We start from the raw sequence: 20,339 nt of genomic DNA, 5'->3' as shown, positions 1-20,339 counted from the left end.
AGACATTTTTAACTTTCTGCTTTGAGCTAAAATACAAGGCCTCGGTCCATTACATTGACTTCTCTAGTAAAACTCTGAACCAAGAGAGAAATATGCATCATTTACTGTCTAAATAAATATGTTGTCTTCTGATGTGAGAGGATAACAAGGGGTGGACTTATTTTGCCCGGAAGCGATGGTTTCTAAATGATTTAATGACAGATTTGTTACCAAAACTGGTCAAATGGAGCGGTGTGGATTACTGTTATGTTTTTATTCTGACGGCACCCATTCACTGCAGATGATCCACTGAAGAGCAAGTCATGCAATGCTACTTTTCTCCAAATTTGCTCCGAATAAAAATAAAAAAAATCATCTACATCTTGGATGGCTTGAGGAAGAGTACATTTTTACCTCATTTTCATTTTTGGGTAACTTTTTCTCATTAAACATGAAATTAGCATTATAAAAAAACACTTACTAAGCTTTTAAGTTCGTGCAATTCAACTTCTTTCAGGAATATACAAACCCTTTAACTTGACCCTGTGTTACACCAATGCTATTTCATCCACATAAAGCAATTTAAGGACAAATTAAACTTCACAGTAACTGTGGTTTCTGTATTTTATGAAATTTATTTCTGTCTAAAGTAATTAAAAAATGTTCTTTTAAAAATCTTTCTTTTAAAAAAATGGCTCTTGGTTTTATATTTTGTGCTGTGGCATACAATAAAGACACTGAGATTTTTTTAAACATTGCTTTAGAACCAATATTTTTTTTTCTTTTCTTTTTTTTTTTCAGGTAAACAGACTACAACAGATGCAGAATACAAAAATTAAAAACCCACATACAGAAATTACACGGACAAGGTCTTGCAAACAAACCCAGATGAAAAACAAACAGAAACACCAACACTTCATTATCAGTCCTATCTCTGTACAAAACTAGATTATAATTTCTACGCAAATCATATCATAGCAGTGCCATACTGCCCTCTTGTGTCATTTTGTTAGCCTAGCAATGGACAAACAGTTACTGGTTTTTCTTGGAGCATTTAAAAAAATTGCCATTAAATGTATAAAATGTTTCCATTCAAAGCATTAGTGCAAAATTAACGAGATTCCTACATGAACGCATCTCAGCACATATGTCCAGGTCACATTTCACCCTAGAAGACAAAAAACATACATATTTATTGAAATCAAAAATTTTATTTTGCACGAAGAAAATTAAGCCTATTTGAGAACACCTTAAATTTTTTTTTTTTTTTTTAGATGTATTTATTCGGTAACTTGCAAAATACACACTTTTCAAATACCAGTATAAACATGGGATTGTATCTTTTATTTCTTTTATTTCTTTTTGTTGTTTGTTTCTCGCTAAACGCAAAAAGCGAACGGTTTTACAAACATGGGTTGAAAAAAAATGTTGAAAAAACATATAAGAAACGTTCTATTTCTTACTTTGGGTTTTGAGAGGGCATGTTAGTACAGGTTTGGTGAGGTTTTGTAGGATTCACCAACATTAACCTATAGTTTTTACCAGATTAAATGTATTTTTATTCCGACACGGATTCTAAGCACCTTGTATAAGAGCAACTAGTGATTTAATTCTTCTCCACTGTACTTCACGCCCATGAGATGTGAGCAAATACAAGTTAATGCATGCGGGCCCACATCTGTATGGTGTTATAGCCTTTTTTTTTCCTTTTTTTTTTTTGCACATGTCCTACTTTTGGTGACAGCAAAGATGTGATTTTTGTGTGCACTCCAGGGGAAAAAAAAGTGAGTGGTTGCTGTGGCAACAGATGACATGCATCCAAATAAACAAAAACAATATGAGACAACTGACCCTTGATAGTAGCAGATTTCTTTCTCGGGAACTAATACAGAGATGCTTTGGAAGATTAGAGGAGGCTAAAGAAATGCAAACGCTGATGGATGGGCAACTAAATAAATAAATAAACGGGATGAGAATCATACCTGGTTGCCATGGAGACGTACCTTCTCCTCACTTCAATAACTGCTGAGCAGAGAGGATTCCAGGGTCTGCAGCGAAAGACTGGGGGAATAAAGAAGAAGAATTTTTTTAATTTTTTTCTCCCTGGAACGGAAATAAAGAGAAATACACAGTCACAGCATTTCATGTATGCATAAAAATCCTTTGAAATGACATGTTAGATACGTTGCTTATGCTGGAATACAGATGCCTTGCAGTCATGTGACTCTGGAGACTGAATATCAAGCAGCCTGCATTGCTATTCACATTCATTTCCATCAAAACAGCAAGGGTGGATGTTTTAAGCTTTTATAGCATAAGCACAAATGAAGGTCAGCATTAAAGTAATGCATCGTTAAATTTGCAATAACATTAAATAAAAATCAAGTTGAGGCACGTTTATGCTAAAAGTCAGCTAAAATCAATACTTTGTGGGCATTTAAACCTTTCAAAAGCCCTTCTTTTCTATGCTCTCGAACCACATATTAATTTACGAAAACATAATTTCAAGGGGGGAAAAAAATAAAACAATAAGATCATTTCTGCGCCATAATGCCAACTGAACAAACAAAACAAAGCAAACAAAGCTGAGGGTAGAGGGTCTGGAGACATTAGATCAGGTTTGATTACAGCATTTCTCATTTCTTTCTTACTGAGAATCATAATTCGGAATGAAATGGGGAAAGTAAAATATCCAAACATTTACATGATTTCTCACCAAAATCATTACCGTACTTATCATATAAATGTAAATGATGAAATACGGCAGGGTTATGCAATATAAGGCCTGTTTACTGTTAGCATTACTATGCTTTGCTATCATTATATTTGCATTAATAATCTATATAAAATCCCATTTTAGGACAGCAGCCAGCAAATATGAACACTTTGCGGGTTTCAGACCTTCTGTTGTGCGCTCTCCATTATTTAAAGCGCATATTCTTTTAATTAAACTTAATTTCAAGCGAAACAAACAACACAAAGTTGTTCTACACTTAAACTGGGACATCTTGCATATCGTAAGGGCCTCTTTTTGTTTCTGAGCCATGCTGTTCAACCTATCCGCAAACGAGGGGGAGGGTAATTGCTTTGGAGACCCTAGGTTTGATCGACAGACGCGAAAGCCAATCACAAATCAAACATTCGTTCAAACGGGCCAATAGCGTCGCTCTGGGCAAATCCAGCCGAGCGGGCGGAGTTTAAACGCAAATGCCCGCCCACCATCCAATCGTTAGGTTGCGCGAAGGCTGCAGTTTCAGTTTGTTTTATTCACCATTTTGAGTAGCTGAAGGTAAAATTTAAACTAAATACTTTCGTAGAGCAGGAGTATTTCCCGCATTGTTTAATTTTTACCACAAGGAGAGGGCGTTGGTTTTGCGACGTCACCTTTAGCCCTCTTGTGTTTTAAAATACCACATTTCGTCTGCATTTTCCCTGCTTTTCTTTTGCTCTTTCACAATTTTAACCTCTACAGTATTCCTGCAAAATGGCAAGACCAGTGAGGTACGTGGGTTTCCATTCGTCCTGCTGATGGCTGCTGCATGCACACTGAGTCCTGGGCTTCACGCATGTGCCAGGCATCCTTAGGTTCTTGTTTAGAGCTCGATTTTGTAACATTTTTGCTCGTTCGTGCATGCATTTCGCTCGTTGTCTCTTTCCCAGCGGCGGAGGGACTGTCTCTTTTACATATTTACGGCCAGATCTCGCACGTTTCTAACGTGCATCAACCGGGATTCTGCAATCTGATGTTCCTTGTGCATCACCTACCTACATTTCACAATATATTTGTTGTGCGAGAAGCACTCGGAGGCTTCATGTTTCCTTGTGAGCCAGTGAGAATATGGCTTCCCATTCATCCTCGCCAAAGCTTCAGGAGGGGTAATAAAATCCCACTGAAGGTGCTCATTGGCCCACTCAAGTGATTTTGTAACCTGTTATGCGCAAATAACTCAGTGATGCACAAACAATAGATTGCGAAAGCCCCTTTGGTGTATTTGGGGAGGGAAGCGCGTTTTGAGGGATATTTTTTTTTCGATAGCGGTAAATTAACACGACGCGGGTGACGTCCGAGGGGGGCGGGGTGGTTGAGAGCGACCACACCTCCCGTTTGGAATTATGAGGAAAACGTGCACAAAATTTGATATTCACGCCCCGCGTTTTGATTTCAAATGGCTGCGGCGGATTAGTATACACACGGCCGTGCGTTCTTTGTGTCCGCGAAAGATTAAAAAGGTGAAAAATATCGCACGCGTTCATCATGTGTCGACTGTAAAATGGTCCCGCGCTGCCCCCCTTAAACATCCACCACAGTGCCCATAGACGAAAAAATACAGTTTTTACAATAAAACGTGTATAAACAGTGCTATTAAAAAATAAAGACGGACATTTTAGTGTCCTACAGTACTTACTATTGTTATAAACATGAGGCATTTCCGCCGAAATTGGTTTTGCGAGCTTAATTATTATTTTTGGTTTGCAAAAATGTATTTTGTGTAATATGATGTGCTCTGAAAAATGGAAATAGTGCTATTTAGTATGTTCCTTGCCATTTCTTTGTTGTTATAAATTTTACTAGCGATTCCTGAGGGGAAAGTATTATTTTTATGCATTTTTTCCCCCCTGCCAGTTTTCTTTATATTCCACATTTAATTCAATGCGTTACTTGCCAGGTCTTTTTAATTTAGCCTATTTGTAAAAATTTCTGAGTGGAAAGTATTTCTGCAAAATTGTTTCGTTTAGTTTTTAATTCAATGTGTTACTCGCGAATTGCTAGTAAATTTTACAAGTATTTACAAAGGAACGGCACACAAATGGTTTCAAATTATAATTGTATTGTAAATTATAATCCAAAAAAGTCTTGTGATCCATCTAATTGCTTAAAAGTAACTTGTGGCTCTTCAAGCATCTCAAGGCCTGACTCAGGCCTGAGTGGTTAAATGGGACAAGACTGCAGTATTAATGAAACCCTCATTGAAATGCTAATTAAGGAACTGTTTAACGATCATTAATTCAAGTAAACATAATGAAGCGAGGCGTGTTAAATGAGCTTCGGTATCCTAAAGAAATGCTGACCGCCTTCCGATGGTCTGCGAGCCCTTAAAACGTGAATTAATGCCACATGCGTCGCAAATGCGTGCCTGGAAACTCTCGTTACAGTATGTTGTCTTCCTTGCAGGAATAGAAAGGTGGTGAATTACTCCCAGTTCAACGAATCTGACGATGCAGGTAATAAACCATCTCTGAAATCCACCGTTGAAGCTTTCGGAAAAGTAGTAACCGCACTCTTTGGCATATTGTGCCAAGTAAGTCAATTCAAAACTGTTTTAGGTAACCGGTTTGTTCAATCTGCTCTTGTTTTCTGCTTCCAGATGAGGACTATGGGAGAGAAAAGGAAACAACTAAGAAGATACGTGCTCCACCTCGTGAAATCAAGCACAAGAAGTCTAAGAATTCGCAGGAAGACAGGCAAGAATCGGTCTATTTTTAGCGCTTCAGCAAATCGTATCAGAATAATGCATTCGAAAATATTTTAAATGAACCAAACGGTGCGAACGAGTGAATTTCGTGACTGGTTTAGCATGTGCTCGGATCTCTGGGGAACGTGAACCTTTTTGAGATCCATTTTCTCCTTATGACCCACATATGCAGCAGTTAATTATAACTAGGAAATAAATACCACACGCTAGGACATTTTCCTTTAAAGATCAAACTGCTAACGTACCTTTTCCGCTGTCTTGCAGCGAGGATTCAGATGACAAACTCTCCAAATCCAAAAATGATTCTGCAGGTGAGTTGCGTCGTGTTTTTTTTTTTTTTTTTTCTGCTGTAGATGAATTTATAATGTATTTTTAAAAAAAGGTGATTAATCTCTGATCTTGTGATTTTTACAGATGATTTCGGTAGCGATGAAGACAACGACTTTGGTGAGAAAGAGGAAGACGAGGATGGAGGAAGCGACTATGATGATAAAAAGGCCAAAAAGGGAAAGAAAGGAAAGGTGGAGAAGCCGGGCAAAAAGTCACTGAAGAGGAAACGAGGTGGAGGTGAGTCGCGGATCGACAAAAACGCATTAAACGTGAAGCGCCAGACGTTGAACTATCAGAATAAAGTCCTAGTCCTATCTTGGCCAGGAGCTGCCCATTAAGTCCGAGTAAGATCACGTGATCAATATATTAAACAATCGGTGACCCGAAGATAGGAGGAGCGCGCGACCTGAAGATGGATGCAAACGAAATGATGCATGAATGAAAATATGGGTGCATCTGTTGTGCGTGACGCTCGTGATTTCCTCTGCAGATGACAGCGACGATGACGATAAAGAGGTGAGCAGGAAACCGAGGCAGGTGAGGCAGGCTGCGTCGAAGGCCGTGTCCAAACAGAGAGAAATCCTTCTGGGAGACGGAGGCAGTGAGGATGAGGAAAAGGACGAGGAAGAGCAGGCATACCTGGACCGTAAGTGTGCTCGTTTTTAACTGCGGTGTTAAATGCGTCTGTCATCTTTTTTTGGTTAAGCAGCAGCAGCATTATCGTCAACACTGCTCGTAATTGGTAATGATTTTGGATGATAACTAGTGAATCAGGCGCCCTTATGTTGCGATTTTCTCTTGCAGAAGAGTCAGGCAGCGATGAAGACTTCATGGTTGATGATGATGATGACAGCGACTATGGGCACTCCAAAAAGAAAGGCAAAAAAGTAGTGCCGAGAGGAGGAAGGAGAGTGGAGAAGAAGGACAAGAAATCCCCTAAACCCCGACTAAAGGCCACAGGTAATCACCGACGCTCTTGAGATTTTAGGATGTGGGTGAGTCTTTGTGTTTCATACGGGCTTGAAATGATCTGTAAATGATGGTTTTTGATCATTTGAGTCAACTATTTATTTTTTCGTTTTCTCATTTAAGTCATATATTGCTTAAAACAGTTGTTGGCCTGGGGCTATTGAATCTGAACATGCGGTAAAGGAGCTTCAGCAGAAGTATTCTGGTCTTTGAAATGTACTGCAGTGCTATAGCCACGAGGTACAGGTCAATGGGATGATTTTTAAAAAATAACACTCGAAGTATGCCACAAAAATGGTAATATCATTAAATGTTTGAAAAGGTGTGTGTGGAAGAAGTAATGGTAAAGCTGCATTTTCAGCATCAGTGTTAAGTGTCTTCATATTTGCTGCTCGCAAAACTAGTTAAGAAAAAATTTTAGCCAATTTTAACAATTGCTGCATCTTACTTTTAGTTTGAGGTTAGTTTTCACAATTCGTTGATGAATAAAGTTCAAAAGAACTGCATTTATTTGAAACGGGTATCTTCTCATCCTTCCTGAATGAAAGGTTTAAATAAATCGTAATGACCCCAGCCTTTCGTCCCTCAGTGAACCCCAGCCCTATGAAAGGCAAAGGGAAGGGTCGCCCTGCTAAAGCGGTGGAGAAATCCTCGCCCAAAGACGACGAGGAACCCGAGAGCCCCCTTGAAGACGAGGAGGAAGAAGAGGTGGAGAAGGAGTCTCCTCCTTCCAAAAAGACGAAGGACGAAGCCCCTGAAGATGAGGAAGAAGATGAGGAAGAGGACGGCTCAGAAGAGGAGGCTCCATCCGGGGAAGACTAGCCATGTTACTAACGTTGTCCCTTTCTTCTATTTCCCTTTACACTCTTTCCTCTTTTTTTTTTTTTTTTTTTTTTTTTTTTTTTTTTTTTTGGGTTTGTTTGCTTTTCGAATTTTTTTTCAGTGTCTGTTGTGGCCTGGCTCAACGGTTTGAACTTTCTTTTTTTTTGTTTGTTTTCTTAAACTATAATTTCCATATCGCGAAGGACATTTTCCCAGAACTTGTGAGCGTATATCTATATATTATTGAGTAAAATGTGTCTGAGTCTGTTTATTTATGGGTATATAATCTTGAGGGAAGCCCATCGTTCCAACCAAGTAGCGTCGCTGCTCGCCCAGGGTACACATGACCGAATTCTCCAAAAAAAATGCTTTTGCTCGTTCATTTCCGTAACACGTATAAAGCGTAGCGTTCACTCTTGCATTGTTCCGACCGATGGTCATCGTTCATGAAACCGAACCGCTTTTGTAAAACGTTCGCGAAACCGACTGAGGGCCTCGCTCGAAAACAAAAGCGTAAACGCAATTGTTCGCGAGCCGTTGCAGCCGATTAGTAGGTCGTGCTTGCGTTTAACAAACGAGGCCTAAAAAAAGTTCGTTTGTTCGCGAAACTTTTCGTAAAACACATTTACCTATGAATGGTTTCGCGACGTTCTACGACGGGGTTCCTTGAATGAGATCCGACGCGTTTGTTGTGTAGTGACTATCTAGAGAGCCATTCGTTAGAAAGTTTCGTAATAGTTGACAGCGTTTGTTTTGATACTAGCGGTCAGGGTCGTGCTTATCTGAAGATTCGTTTTTGTATTTATTCAACATGCGCTTGCGCCCCTTTACATGTTGATCATCAGCTGAAGATGGAGAAACTAAATGCTATCTAATGCTCATGTTTTTGAGAATTTCTTTCGTCGTGGTACACACTTTATCCAGGGTTTGCTGTTCAGTTCGTAGTTTTACCTTTTAAATAAACCGTCTCGATATGCGTAGTTTAAACCATAATGCTGTTACTGTTTGAATAGAATATTCTGGGTCGAAAATGCCACGTTCTGTATATGAAACCTGCAGAATTTCCACCGAAAATCATAAAGATTTGTACCTCAATTTGTTGTGCACTTATAATGGAACGGTTTGCTCCCTTGTAAGTGTGTTTTGTTTTGTTTTTTTTCCTTTTTAAAGCAAACTGAGATATGATTTTGAGATGTTTTCTGCAGATGTCATCCATTGAGCTAAGATCATTTTTGAACCTGGAATATTTCTAGTCATTATCATTTCGCTCTAAAGTCTGTAATGTGCATTTGTTTGTATATTTTCCTTTTTTTTTTTTTTTTTTTTTTTCATCCACCAGATCATCTCGATAAAAGGCTGCAGTACGAATGCTTTTCATCTCTTTTCTCTAAAGAGGCGCGCAGCGAGTGTTCTGAGATCGGGCCTTAAAACGGTTAATTGTACGAGAAATGTGAATCTGGAGTCTCGCTCACTGTTTCTGCCTTATAAAGCCTGTTGTTGTTGTTGGGTTTTTTTGGTTTTGTTTTTTTTTTCATATTGTACCGAAAAGCTAAATGTTCAGAAACCGGGCCTCGTGCCTGTTTTTGTCCGAGATTGTATTGCTGTTGTTGAGGGATCTCTTCAGCCGAGCAAATGACGTTTAAAAGAGTCAAATGTTGTTTTTCTTCAGCCCTGGATCAGATGCGTTTGATGTCGTGACAGAGAGGCGTATTTGCACTGTGAGGATGGAGAAGAATCGTACTATTCATACCTTATGTGTGTTTGCTCATTAAATATATATTTCTGTTGCTGCTTGTTTTTAATTTCAGACACATATGATGTATATCCCATGATGCATTTCAAGGGGCTTTTCTGTCTACAGCGCATACATGGCATTCTGACTAGGTTCGATCCTTTCTGCCAGGCATCTCTGAATATTTTCCACTTGTGCTATGAATTGGTTTTTAACCTAGCTGTCCAAAAAATGTATGAATGTTTTTGTTTTGGGTTTTCTTTTTTTTTGTGCTTGATTTTAATTTTAATTTTTTTTTTCTTCCTCCAGATTTTTTTTGTATCGTTTGTTTTTAAGAAAAGAAATAAAATGTATCTTCATTTTAATGAGTAACTCTCGTACTGGTGTCTTCATGTGATTTTTAGTAGTGTTTAAGTTAGTCTTTCTATATTTGTTTCAAAGCACACTTTAAAGTTGGCAGGAGTTGCGATACTAAATTCCAACATAAGATGGCAGTGTTGTCAAATTTAAACTTTTTTTTTTTTTTTTGCATTAAGTAGATTTTCTAGTATCCTTGCTTTTTTTGTATACATATGATAGACTTTTTCAACCTATTAGTGTATCAAGAGCATGAGAAGTGGCTTTGAGGATGACAAAGTGCTAACTATGAAAGAAATTAGTATAAATTTACCACACACCTGTTATAAAGGTTTGCAATGTGTGGAGCCTGTTGTCAAATAAAAGAGAACACTTAATAACATGTAATTAATCCAAATTCAGGTAACATCAGTCGAGTGCTTGAAATAACGTCCTTGTGTTATCTAGACATGGTTTCATATGAGAAAATGCGGAAAAAAATCATTGTTATTTTAGCTTATACAATGATTGTAAGCATCGCGTTATAAACGTATTTCATTCGTATGCAAATACCCAAGACGGCTCAAATAAATCAAATATTGCCGCAATCTCATGCTAACTCTGTGGCTACAAGGGATTACAGCTCCGACCGGAGATGAATAATGAAATCACATTAGATCGTTTTACTAACTTTTACACCTACCCCAACCCTAAACCTTCAATAACGGGAAAAAAAATAGTAATTATTGATGTACAATGTGACAAAAAGCGTCATATGTATCTATTGCAGTTGAAGGGTGACATTTAAAAAACACGAGGCTGAAGGTGTAAAACCGAGTGTGAAAAATGTCACGTTAGTCTGCTTAAAAATGAGAAACAAATAAGACTTTTAGTTATGCTTTCTGGTTTCTTTTTTTGTTGTTGTTGTTTTTAAAAATATTTGTAAGAGGCTAAAAAGTAAAAAGTTTTTTAGAAAGTTTAAAATAACAAAGCGTTACTACTACTAGCATTACTCCGTTACTACTTCCGGTGCTACACGACTTCCGGTAGTTCAAGTAATCGCAAGTAAATTAATAATGTCATTAGAGTGTATAAATCTAAATCTGAAACAATTGCTGACAAACCGAAAACAAAATGACTAATGGCTCATATTCTTTTATTTTTAATAACAACAAGGTTTGAAACCGACATATGCCGTGATATTTTGGATATCTCGAAAGGAAATAAAACTGAATCATTTACGTTCCACCAGTGGGCACGTGAAAACATGCAGGTTTTTACTTTTTTTGTACTTTTTTTTTCTCAATCGCTTTGGCTCAATTTAAAAAATTTTAATTAATAAATAAATACATTTTGAGGCACATGTAAGTAAGTACAGTAAGTACAATTGTCTGCAGTTTGCACAACGGCTGTTTGCATATGGCTTGTTGATCAAAACTGATGAGTTGACTTAAACTGTCAAACTCTTCACAACTTCTCAATCATTTTTCATCACGTAAGCCCTCACATTCAAAACAGTCCATTTTAATGGGGAACGTCAGTATGTATATTCCATAAATATCTGGCATTGTTTATAATGTCTGCTAAATTGGGAAATGACCTCTAATTGCAATGCAATTTCAATCAACCATGTTTGGGAGCATATGTGTATATAGATCACTAACATTTGTAATACATTTGTACAAAAATAAATGTACTGTATAAATACAATATGCACAAATACATGTTGATATACTTTTTTATGTGCAATTGACTCTTTTCAACAAATATCAGATTTAGTTTTTCGTGAAAGCTTCATTTCCACGGTTGAAAACCATTTGTCATAGTGAAAACAACTAAACATTTTGACCAGTGTGGCTCACACAGTGACTACTTTATATTTGTGTGGCCTTGGCCAAATTATTAACAAGATAACTAGATTTTGAAGCATGAATGAAATGTTTTTGTAAGTAACTACATTTTGCAGACATGCAATAAAGTTCTGAAGTTCCAGCAAACAGTTGTGACGTTTGCATTCACAGTTTAGAGAATGATAAGACTTTCAGAAAAATCTGCCAATGTGTGATTGAGAAAAGAGACTATACATTTATACATCAGAAATTAATTTGTCACTGCAAGATAAACAGCTGAATGATGATGAAAAGAAGAAATACTGACTGGTCACTGCACCTAGAAAATAAATATACTAACAATATTACACATAATATTTTTTAATGAAATCTGTTTGAATAAATCATGTCAAATTATAGATATAGATACACAGATAGATATAGATAGATAGATAGATAGATAGATAGATAGATAGATAGATAGATAGATAGATAGATAGATAGACAGATAGAAGACAGAGAGATAGATAGATAGATAGATAGATAGATAGATAGATAGATAGATAGATAGATAGATATATAGATAGATAGATAGATAGATAGATAGATAGATGGATGGATGGATAGATAGATAGATAGATAGATAGATAGATAGATAGATAGATAGATAGATGGAGGATAGATAGATAGATAGATAGATAGATAGATAGATAGATAGATAGATGATAGATAGATAGATAGATAGATAGATAGATAGATAGATAGATAGATAAATAGAAGATAGATGGATGATGGATGGATAGATAGATAGATAGATAGATAGATAGATAGATAGATAGATAGATAGATAGATAGATAAATAGAAGATAGATGGATGGATGGATGATAGATAGATAGATAGATAGATAGATAGATAGATAGATACACAGACAGACAGATAGATAGATATATAGTTTATCCCCTCACAAACACACAGAGTAAGAATGTTCACATCCCATTTACTGTAAATAATCCATTAAAGGAAATGACTCTATAAAAGCAGACACACCTGTTGTGCTGGGCTTTAAGTGGCTTTAGCTCATGACCTGCTGCAAACCCAGGAAGAATGTTGAAGATTGAGTAGAGTCTCTGTGATGTGGCTTTCAGACGTGTGTGTTCTCACAGCTCATCCCGCCCACTTCCTGCTGCGCGGCAGGAACAGCTCCTCAAACTTCTACTGATGTCACTGCACTTTCTACAGTAAAGCCACATGAGACCACATCACTCCAGCTGACACTTACAGATGGAAACGTAAGTATCTCAAATGTTGCTTTCTGTCTTTTTTTGTAACACAATATTTGATGATGTATGGCTGATGCTGCACCTGTGGCTGTAAAACCCTAACTTCATCAAATAGATCACTGCCTTTATATTATTGTTTATTAATGCATTGGTTTTAAATGTCATGTATAACCGGGTGAATATTGATTATTAGATCGGCAAAAATAATCATTTTAATAATTTGGTTCAAATAATCTTATTTAAATGTTAAAATGCTCGTTAAATTTTTCCTAAAACAGGTGTATTCATACATACAGATGTCAATTTAAGAAACAAAAATTTACAGGACCCGACGTTCCCTGTCAGAGGAAGCATCAGGTAAGATGTGATGTGCTTCGGTGCTTTTTCCTGTCTAAAACCTTTTTATGGCTCAGTTATGTTCAACTCAGGTTATACTTTGTACTCTTAGCTGAGGCCGGAGTCCGGTGTATGTGTTTGACAGCAAAATAAATGAGTGTCACTCCTAAGAGTTAAATTTAAATGTGTTTGTGCATGTTGCTATGAAGACGTTTCTCTTTCCTTCCCAATATTCTGTCAACGCGGTGTGACATGAGGAAGTTAAGCGGTTGCTGTCAACCAATGAGTGATATTTTTAAACTTAAGTGACTTCAAAGTATTTCTGTACGTAATGTAGTCATAAGTTGATGCATTTTAAAGATAGACAATAACAAATTAGTTTTAAAAATGTCAGTGCTTTTAAAAGAAGTGTTTAATGTTTACAAAGGTTGAATTTATTTGATTAAATATCATTTAAAAAATTGTGTGTATATATATATATATATATATATATATATATATATATATATATATATATATATATATAACAAAACTGAATAACCCAAAAAATTCAGACAAGAACAAACAGATTTAGTTCAACAAAATGCAAATAATACACTATTAGTTTCTTTCCCACAGCAACATCTCATATATATATATATATATATATATATATATATATATAATATATATACCAAAATGTATGAATAGGTAATTACTATAATAAGATCTCTGTGCTTAATTGTCAAGCAGTCACAGCATAAAAACACAAAACAAAACATGCCTATTTCCTTATACTTAACAGCTTTCGTGAGATTCACTTATTAAGTGAAAGAGGAGATTTTTCGGTTTGCTAAACACAGATGTGCGTCATTCAGTGTTTTTGTAATTCACGTCAGCGCGGTCTGAGCAGGCAACTCAAATTTCTCCAGACTATGGCAAAATACGAGTCTATTACACTGGAAAGATCTGACAAGAAAAACCAGTGGCCTTCCAGAAGTCACAAGCAAAGCTAATCTGAAACCGGCAAATAAACTGCCTACACTGCAGAAACCATTGCTGCATATGCCATTTTGTTTATTGTTGCCTAGCGTTTTACATTATACATAATTAAGTCGCCGTTCAATCTTAAAGCTAATTGATGTTGTGATCTATACATATTGTCTTCTCACAGCTAAAGTCGAACAGTGCTATTATTTTATAGTTCTGAACAAACACACAATGTTGACTGAAGGGGTGTAATATTCTGTCACACATCCTGGTATCAACGGTCGTGATCACAAGGCTGAAACTGGTTGGCACACAAGCTACTCGAGTAAAGAAGCTCTAGTAAAATTTTGAAGAAAAACGGCACAAATAAAAAAAAGGACCTTATGATTCATGTGCGATATTTAGGGTCTTCTGAATCCGTTTGGTATCTTCGAGTGACCAAGAGAATGCACCAGACACCATAAAGTAATGCTTGTAGAAATATTCCAATATAGCTAAACAGCTTAATTCATCATTGCAGAGTTTGAAGAGTGGATAATCTGGACATGCATGGCAGGATCTCGCAGTTGTTCTTGATTAATGCATTGACATGTGGTCTGGAGGTATGTTTGGCTGCTGGGACCATCTACATCCCACCAATGCTGCTGGAGGCAGGGGTGGAGGAACGATTCATGACCATGGTACTGGGTAAGTCACTTCACAAGAGGACATTCTTTAGAGATCAGTGGTGTGGCCTAGCTATTAAAGATCTGGACTGACAACCAAACCATTTGAAGGTGCTGGTATGAAATTGCGGGCACGTGTAGAAATAGCCTAGCACCAAAACAGAGAATGCTTCTGCGTTCATAGCCCACTGTGTCACAAATATGTAAAAATCTGAGATGTCAAACACAGATTAAAAAGTTTCTTAAAGCACAAGTGTGTCTGACATGAGGCGAGAAAGGTGTGTTGCGGCGCTATTCAGCGCTCTTTGGACGCTGACGTAAAAACAAACACAATTGATTCACAAATTTTAATGGATCGTTCAAATATCCTTCTGACAAATCTTTTACTGAGTTAACTAAAATTAATCAAATCCACCAGACTGGTTACTAAAACATATGACACATTTTTATCAAGAAACTGGTCCATTACGTGAAGATTGCGTAACCTACATCAAGTTCACGTATTTATGGTTATATTTGACCAAAAAAAAAAAAACGTCAATGCATTGACACTTGCATCTCTGGGCTTCAAAAGTTCTTAATGGCAGCCCTTAAAACAAACAAACAAAAAAACCCAGCATATGCTGGTTTTGAATCTGAGATGCTAGCTGGTCCTTTTCTGGTAACCTAACCAGTATATGCTGTTTTATTCAAAACGCACAGATATATTGATCTCCTTGTGATCTCCACATTTGATGCTTTATGTCTTCACTGGGTTTTGTTTTTATGTTTCCAGCTGTGGGACCCGTGCTGGGGCTGATCGTCGTCCCTCTAATTGGTTCGGCGAGTGACAGCTTGAGAAATAAATATGGTCGCAGACGTCCCTTCATATGGGTGCTGTGCACGGGCGTCCTGCTCGGCCTCTTGATCATCCCACAGACATCCACCCTTGTCACCCTGCTCACAAAACAACAACGCCATTGGCTGGAGGTCCCGCTGCTGGTGCTCGCCATTTGTTTGATGGAATTTTGCGGTCAGGCCTGCTTCACACCTTTGGAGGCCTTGGTTTCTGACCTCTTTCCTGGAGAAGAGGAGAGTCGCAAGGCTTTCTCCGTCTACTCCCTCATGCTCAGTCTGGGTGGATGCATTGGCTACCTTCTGCCAGCTGTTGACTGGACCGCTTCGGATACCGTGGTCTACTTGGGTGGACAAGAGGCCTTCATCTACGTTGTTCTGACCATCATTTTTCTCGCCTGTTTGATGGGTACGGCCTTCATCTCTGAGGAGCAGACGGGACGAGAACGTCTGGTAGAACCTGAGGTTTTCAGAAGGCATGAAAACCTGAAGTCTTGCTGCTGCCCTTGTGTGACATTCCCCAGATTTCTGCTTTTGCGGCAAGGACGTTCTCGAGTCTCCTTTCTGTGGTTCCCCGACTCTACTCGCTGTGTAGTCGCATGCCAAAAGTCATTGCAAGGCTGTTTGTCGCTGAGTTGTGCAGCTGGATGGCACTTATGTCCTTTATGCTCTTCTACACAGACTTTGTTGGAGAGGGATTGTATAACGGGGTTCCCAGTGATGAGCCAGGCTCCACGGGGAGGATACGCTACGATGAAGGTGTTTTATCTGTAATATATACATTAAACAGTATATCTCAAAAGTGCTTCAAACAGAATAAATATACATGAGAAGCAACACTGCACTTGCATAATTTGTTTTAAGAGTATCTTTAATAAGAGCATATGTATGTACTTTTTTTCTTCACTTTTCTTCACTTTATATTTTAACAGCAGGGGGGCGGATGTAAACAAAATATGTTTATATTTAAGATGAGACTACACTCACGTTTTTTTTAGTTGGTGTTAGCATGTCGCTAAGCTAATAGCTAGTGCTGTCAAATGGTTAATCAAAAAGATTTTGTTTAAATAACAAATGTGGGTGTATAGTGTATATTTATATATATATATATATATATATATATATATATATATATACATATATATATATATATATATATATATATATATATATAAATGCATGTATATATTTAAGAAAAAATATGTAAGTTTATATATTACATATATACATCAATTCTATAAATATAAATATATACATGTAACATTTTTTCAAAACATATGCAGTATGCATGTGTCTTTACATCAGAAATATGCACAGTACACCCACATTTATTATGTATGAACAAAAACATTTATTTTGGATGTGATTAATCTCGATTAATCATTTGAAGGCACTACTAATATAGTAAATATATTCACACATTTTTATTAGTATCAATATTAGCCTTAATGTTATTATAATATTACTTTAAAAAAATATAGGTTTATAATAGAATGTATTTATTACTATTTATTACACAGACAAACACAAATAAGCTGTTTTCAAAATTAATAATAATAATAATAATACAAAAAATCAATAGTAATGTTTTATATATGGAATCTAAATGTTTCTGTGCTATTTTTATGTTACTCCAGGTGTGCGAATGGCCAGCCTGGGTCTTTTCCTCCAGTGTGTGACCTCTGTGATCTTCTCAGTGCTTATGGAGCGTCTGGTGTTGTGTATTGGAGTCAGAAAGCTGTACTTGAGCAGTGTGATTCTGCTGGTTGTGAGTACAGCAACTATGACCGTATCTCACAACATCATATTAGTCACCATCATGGCCGCTGCTACAGGATACACCTTCTGCACCCTGCAGATCCTGCCGTACGCTCACATGCCTCTACCACTCAAATACACAGGTGACGACTCCGAATGAACGCCGCCTTGCGTTTGTACATCTTCCGTGTTCGTGTTTTTATCCTAATCGGCTGCGCTTCTCCATTTCCAGGTGTTTTTCTCCACCGAGAAGCGCAAAATTCCTCTCAGGGAGGAAGATGTAATGTTAATCAGATCAGGGATGCCTTCCTGACTAAGCAGAAAAGAACTAACGGGTGCATCAGTGGGTATCCAGGTACGCACGAATCCCTTCCAGAACAATCTAAAAACTCGCAATCGCTTGATCTGCACGTGTCTGTCACCTTGGAGCCGCAACCTTCAGCCGTCAGAGGCATGGGCACAGACATCGCCATTTTAGACAGCGCCTACTTGCTGTCTCAGGTGGTCCGTCGCTCCTTATGGGCTCCATCGTTCAGCTCTTCCAGAGTGTGACTGCGTACATGGCCTGTGCGTCTCTGTTGAGTCTGGTGGCTATGTATTTCTCCAGAAAGATCGTGTTTGAGAAGGCGGATATTGATTGAGATGACCACCAACACAGCAACGGACTTTGGAACTATAAAGGGCAGCTGGTCCTGTTTGGCATTTATTTCATAAAAAGAGATGGCAATGTGCAATTGAACGCAGCGTACTATTTATTAGGGAAAGAATGCTCTCTGTGATATTCTGCAAACAATATGTGGTCAACGCATTTACATAAAGGTCTATTTGAGCTTTAAACTACATTCGACAGAACTACTGTTACGTAACCTGTGGCTTACGGTGTTATATTTGCACTATTGCACAACTGTATACCTTTTAGGAGAGCAATTACACAAGTAACAAAGAAGTATTAGATGACTTGGGTATATTGAAGTGCAGAAAAGTAAACGTGCTGACTGTTTGAAGTGAAGATGAGTAAGAGTTTTGACACAGCCCTGTACAACCCGTTAAAGGAAGCTTTGTTTGTTGATGTTTACATATTATCTAAAGAAAGAAAAAACAGAAGACTTACGGTCATTCAAATTATTGCCCTATTGATCTATTTCATACTTAAATCTATGTATATCGTTTAATTTGTAAGAATCCTTTTATCGTAGGCACTTTATCGTTTTGGTTCTTTCACTTTTATAAACATAATCGAAAAGATGAAAGCTAGGTGCAATTACATTAATTAAAATAAAATCTAATAAACTTATAATGCATTTCATTGTTAATGGATGGCTATGTTAGGGGCTATCGTAATACAGTTTTCACTATACACAACTCTTATTAAGCCATAAGCCTTATGATGGGTGGCATCAGGCAGTTCTTTTTCAAATACTGCCATCTAGTGTCTCTGAAGCAGCTGCTTACATTTTGTAGTCAACACAGACATATTTAGCAACATTTCCGCCATCATTCATTCAGTTTTCATGATTCATCGTCCTTTTCATTCAATTATTTTTTTAAAACAAATGTATTAATCATAATAAACACATACACTTTATGAATCAAACCTGATTTTGTATTTTTTTTTAATCTTGCAATATGAATAAATATTGAAATACATAAATTAACAAGAAAAAAATGACAAACAGGTAGCAGTAAATAGCAGTATTTAGTAATAATTCAGCAGTAACAATATTTGTTTTTACATTTTAAAAGGTGTAACTTCAAAACATTTCATCGAAATATTCTTGAAATAACTATTTTACAAATATATATTTGCATTGTTTTATATTAGAATTATGTATGCATTTCAAAACAGTTGTATTGTTATGGTTCTGAAATGAGTTAGAATGGGGTAAATATTTTGCTTGTAAATGCTGCATGCAAAACACTCAAGAAATGCATCAAGACCTGTTTTTTTTTTTGGTTTTTTTTTTTTTTTTTTTTGCTTTTGGATGTTTTTCCTACACTCATAAATAATTCATGACTCCCTTACTCTAACCAATGACGCATCTCATTTTGGGGCGAGCCCCGCACACCTGTAATCAGGAAGCGAGAATCGGATCCGGTGCCCTCCGAGTGCATTGCGATGCGTGTCATGCGTGACAGGCCTCTGTGAGAAATGCCAACATGGAACCGTGCAGTAAGGACGATGTTCTTCCCAACAACTAACATTGCTGAAAGGACATCTGGGATCCATCTATGTCACGCATCCGCAATCCGGACACTTCAACCGTATTTACTCGAGGTAATGTGAGGCATGCGCGTATCGTTTTCCGTTCGATAAAGCAAACCGAAGTCGATTTTTAAACAGGAGGTCGGATTCGATCTAAATGACCTGCCTTTGTTGAATCTTGACACCCTGTTTCTGGGAAGAGTAGTGGCCCGTATTGTGCGTCGGTTTTGCTCGTCTGTGTCTTGAGCATGCACGTGCAGGCCTGTTTTTCCTGCCCTGCTGACGCACTTTTGTGAAACACATATCCTAATGCTCTCATGCGTGCGCTGTAGCTGAGCATCGGCGCAAGTGTTTGCGCGAGTACGATCGCATCGTTTGCCTGTTAAGTGGTTTAGTGCGCATTGTGATTTGTTTAGTGATGACGATTTGTGTTGTGATGGTGTTTTGAAACAGCCTCCTCTTCTGGCCCCTGAAATGCGGCGCTTTAATCTCCGCACGCTGTGATGATGGGCATGGGCGCGTAAATATTGGCTCCGGAACTATTTTGACACCTATCGCATCAGATTAAACATCACATATACTAACCTGACTAAATACTGACCTGACCCTAACACAATGACCGTTTGTAACCAGGTGGTTTTTTAGCTGGATGTAGAATTACTACCGATCAAATTTGTGTAAAAGAGTTTTTGTTCATAAAGAGCCAAAAACAATAAATACAACAAATAAATACATGTGTGTAAATTTATATAAAAATACGTTTTATGTGTGTGTATGTATGTAAACATAATAGTGCTGTCAAATCTATAAATCACATCTAAA

At 37.4% G+C, this 20,339-nt stretch overlaps 1 protein-coding gene, 1 long non-coding RNA gene and 1 pseudogene across 3 annotated transcripts; 2 read left to right on the top strand and 1 right to left on the bottom strand.

Annotated features, from left to right (window-relative positions):
• Positions 1 to 781: 781 nt before the first annotated feature.
• LOC122354645 lies at positions 782 to 5,133 on the bottom strand. 2 transcript variants are annotated; one of them, XR_006252139.1, is made up of 3 exons: positions 3,749 to 5,133; positions 1,962 to 2,040; positions 782 to 1,147 (listed from the first exon to the last, which is right to left on the bottom strand). It is a non-coding gene; the product is annotated as an uncharacterized LOC122354645 (long non-coding RNA). The 2 variants fall into 2 exon arrangements; XR_006252138.1 differs by having other exon boundaries at positions 3,745 to 5,132.
• Positions 3,202 to 9,633, top strand: nucks1a (nuclear casein kinase and cyclin-dependent kinase substrate 1a). Its single transcript, XM_043252902.1, has 8 exons — positions 3,202 to 3,480; positions 5,153 to 5,202; positions 5,346 to 5,442; positions 5,718 to 5,764; positions 5,868 to 6,020; positions 6,274 to 6,429; positions 6,588 to 6,743; positions 7,342 to 9,633. Exons 1-8 carry the CDS (start codon positions 3,464 to 3,466, stop codon positions 7,572 to 7,574), a joined length of 909 nt encoding a protein of 302 aa, XP_043108837.1. The 5' UTR covers positions 3,202 to 3,463; the 3' UTR covers positions 7,575 to 9,633.
• Positions 9,634 to 13,907: 4,274 nt separating this feature from the next.
• On the top strand, positions 13,908 to 18,048 carry LOC122354643 (annotated as a pseudogene).
• The last annotated feature ends 2,291 nt before the right edge of the window (positions 18,049 to 20,339 follow it).

Source organism: Puntigrus tetrazona, chromosome 11, assembly GCF_018831695.1.
Source record: "Puntigrus tetrazona isolate hp1 chromosome 11, ASM1883169v1, whole genome shotgun sequence".
In the NCBI taxonomy this organism is placed as follows: domain Eukaryota; kingdom Metazoa; phylum Chordata; class Actinopteri; order Cypriniformes; family Cyprinidae; genus Puntigrus; species Puntigrus tetrazona.
This window is presented reverse-complemented; position numbering and strand designations above follow the sequence as displayed.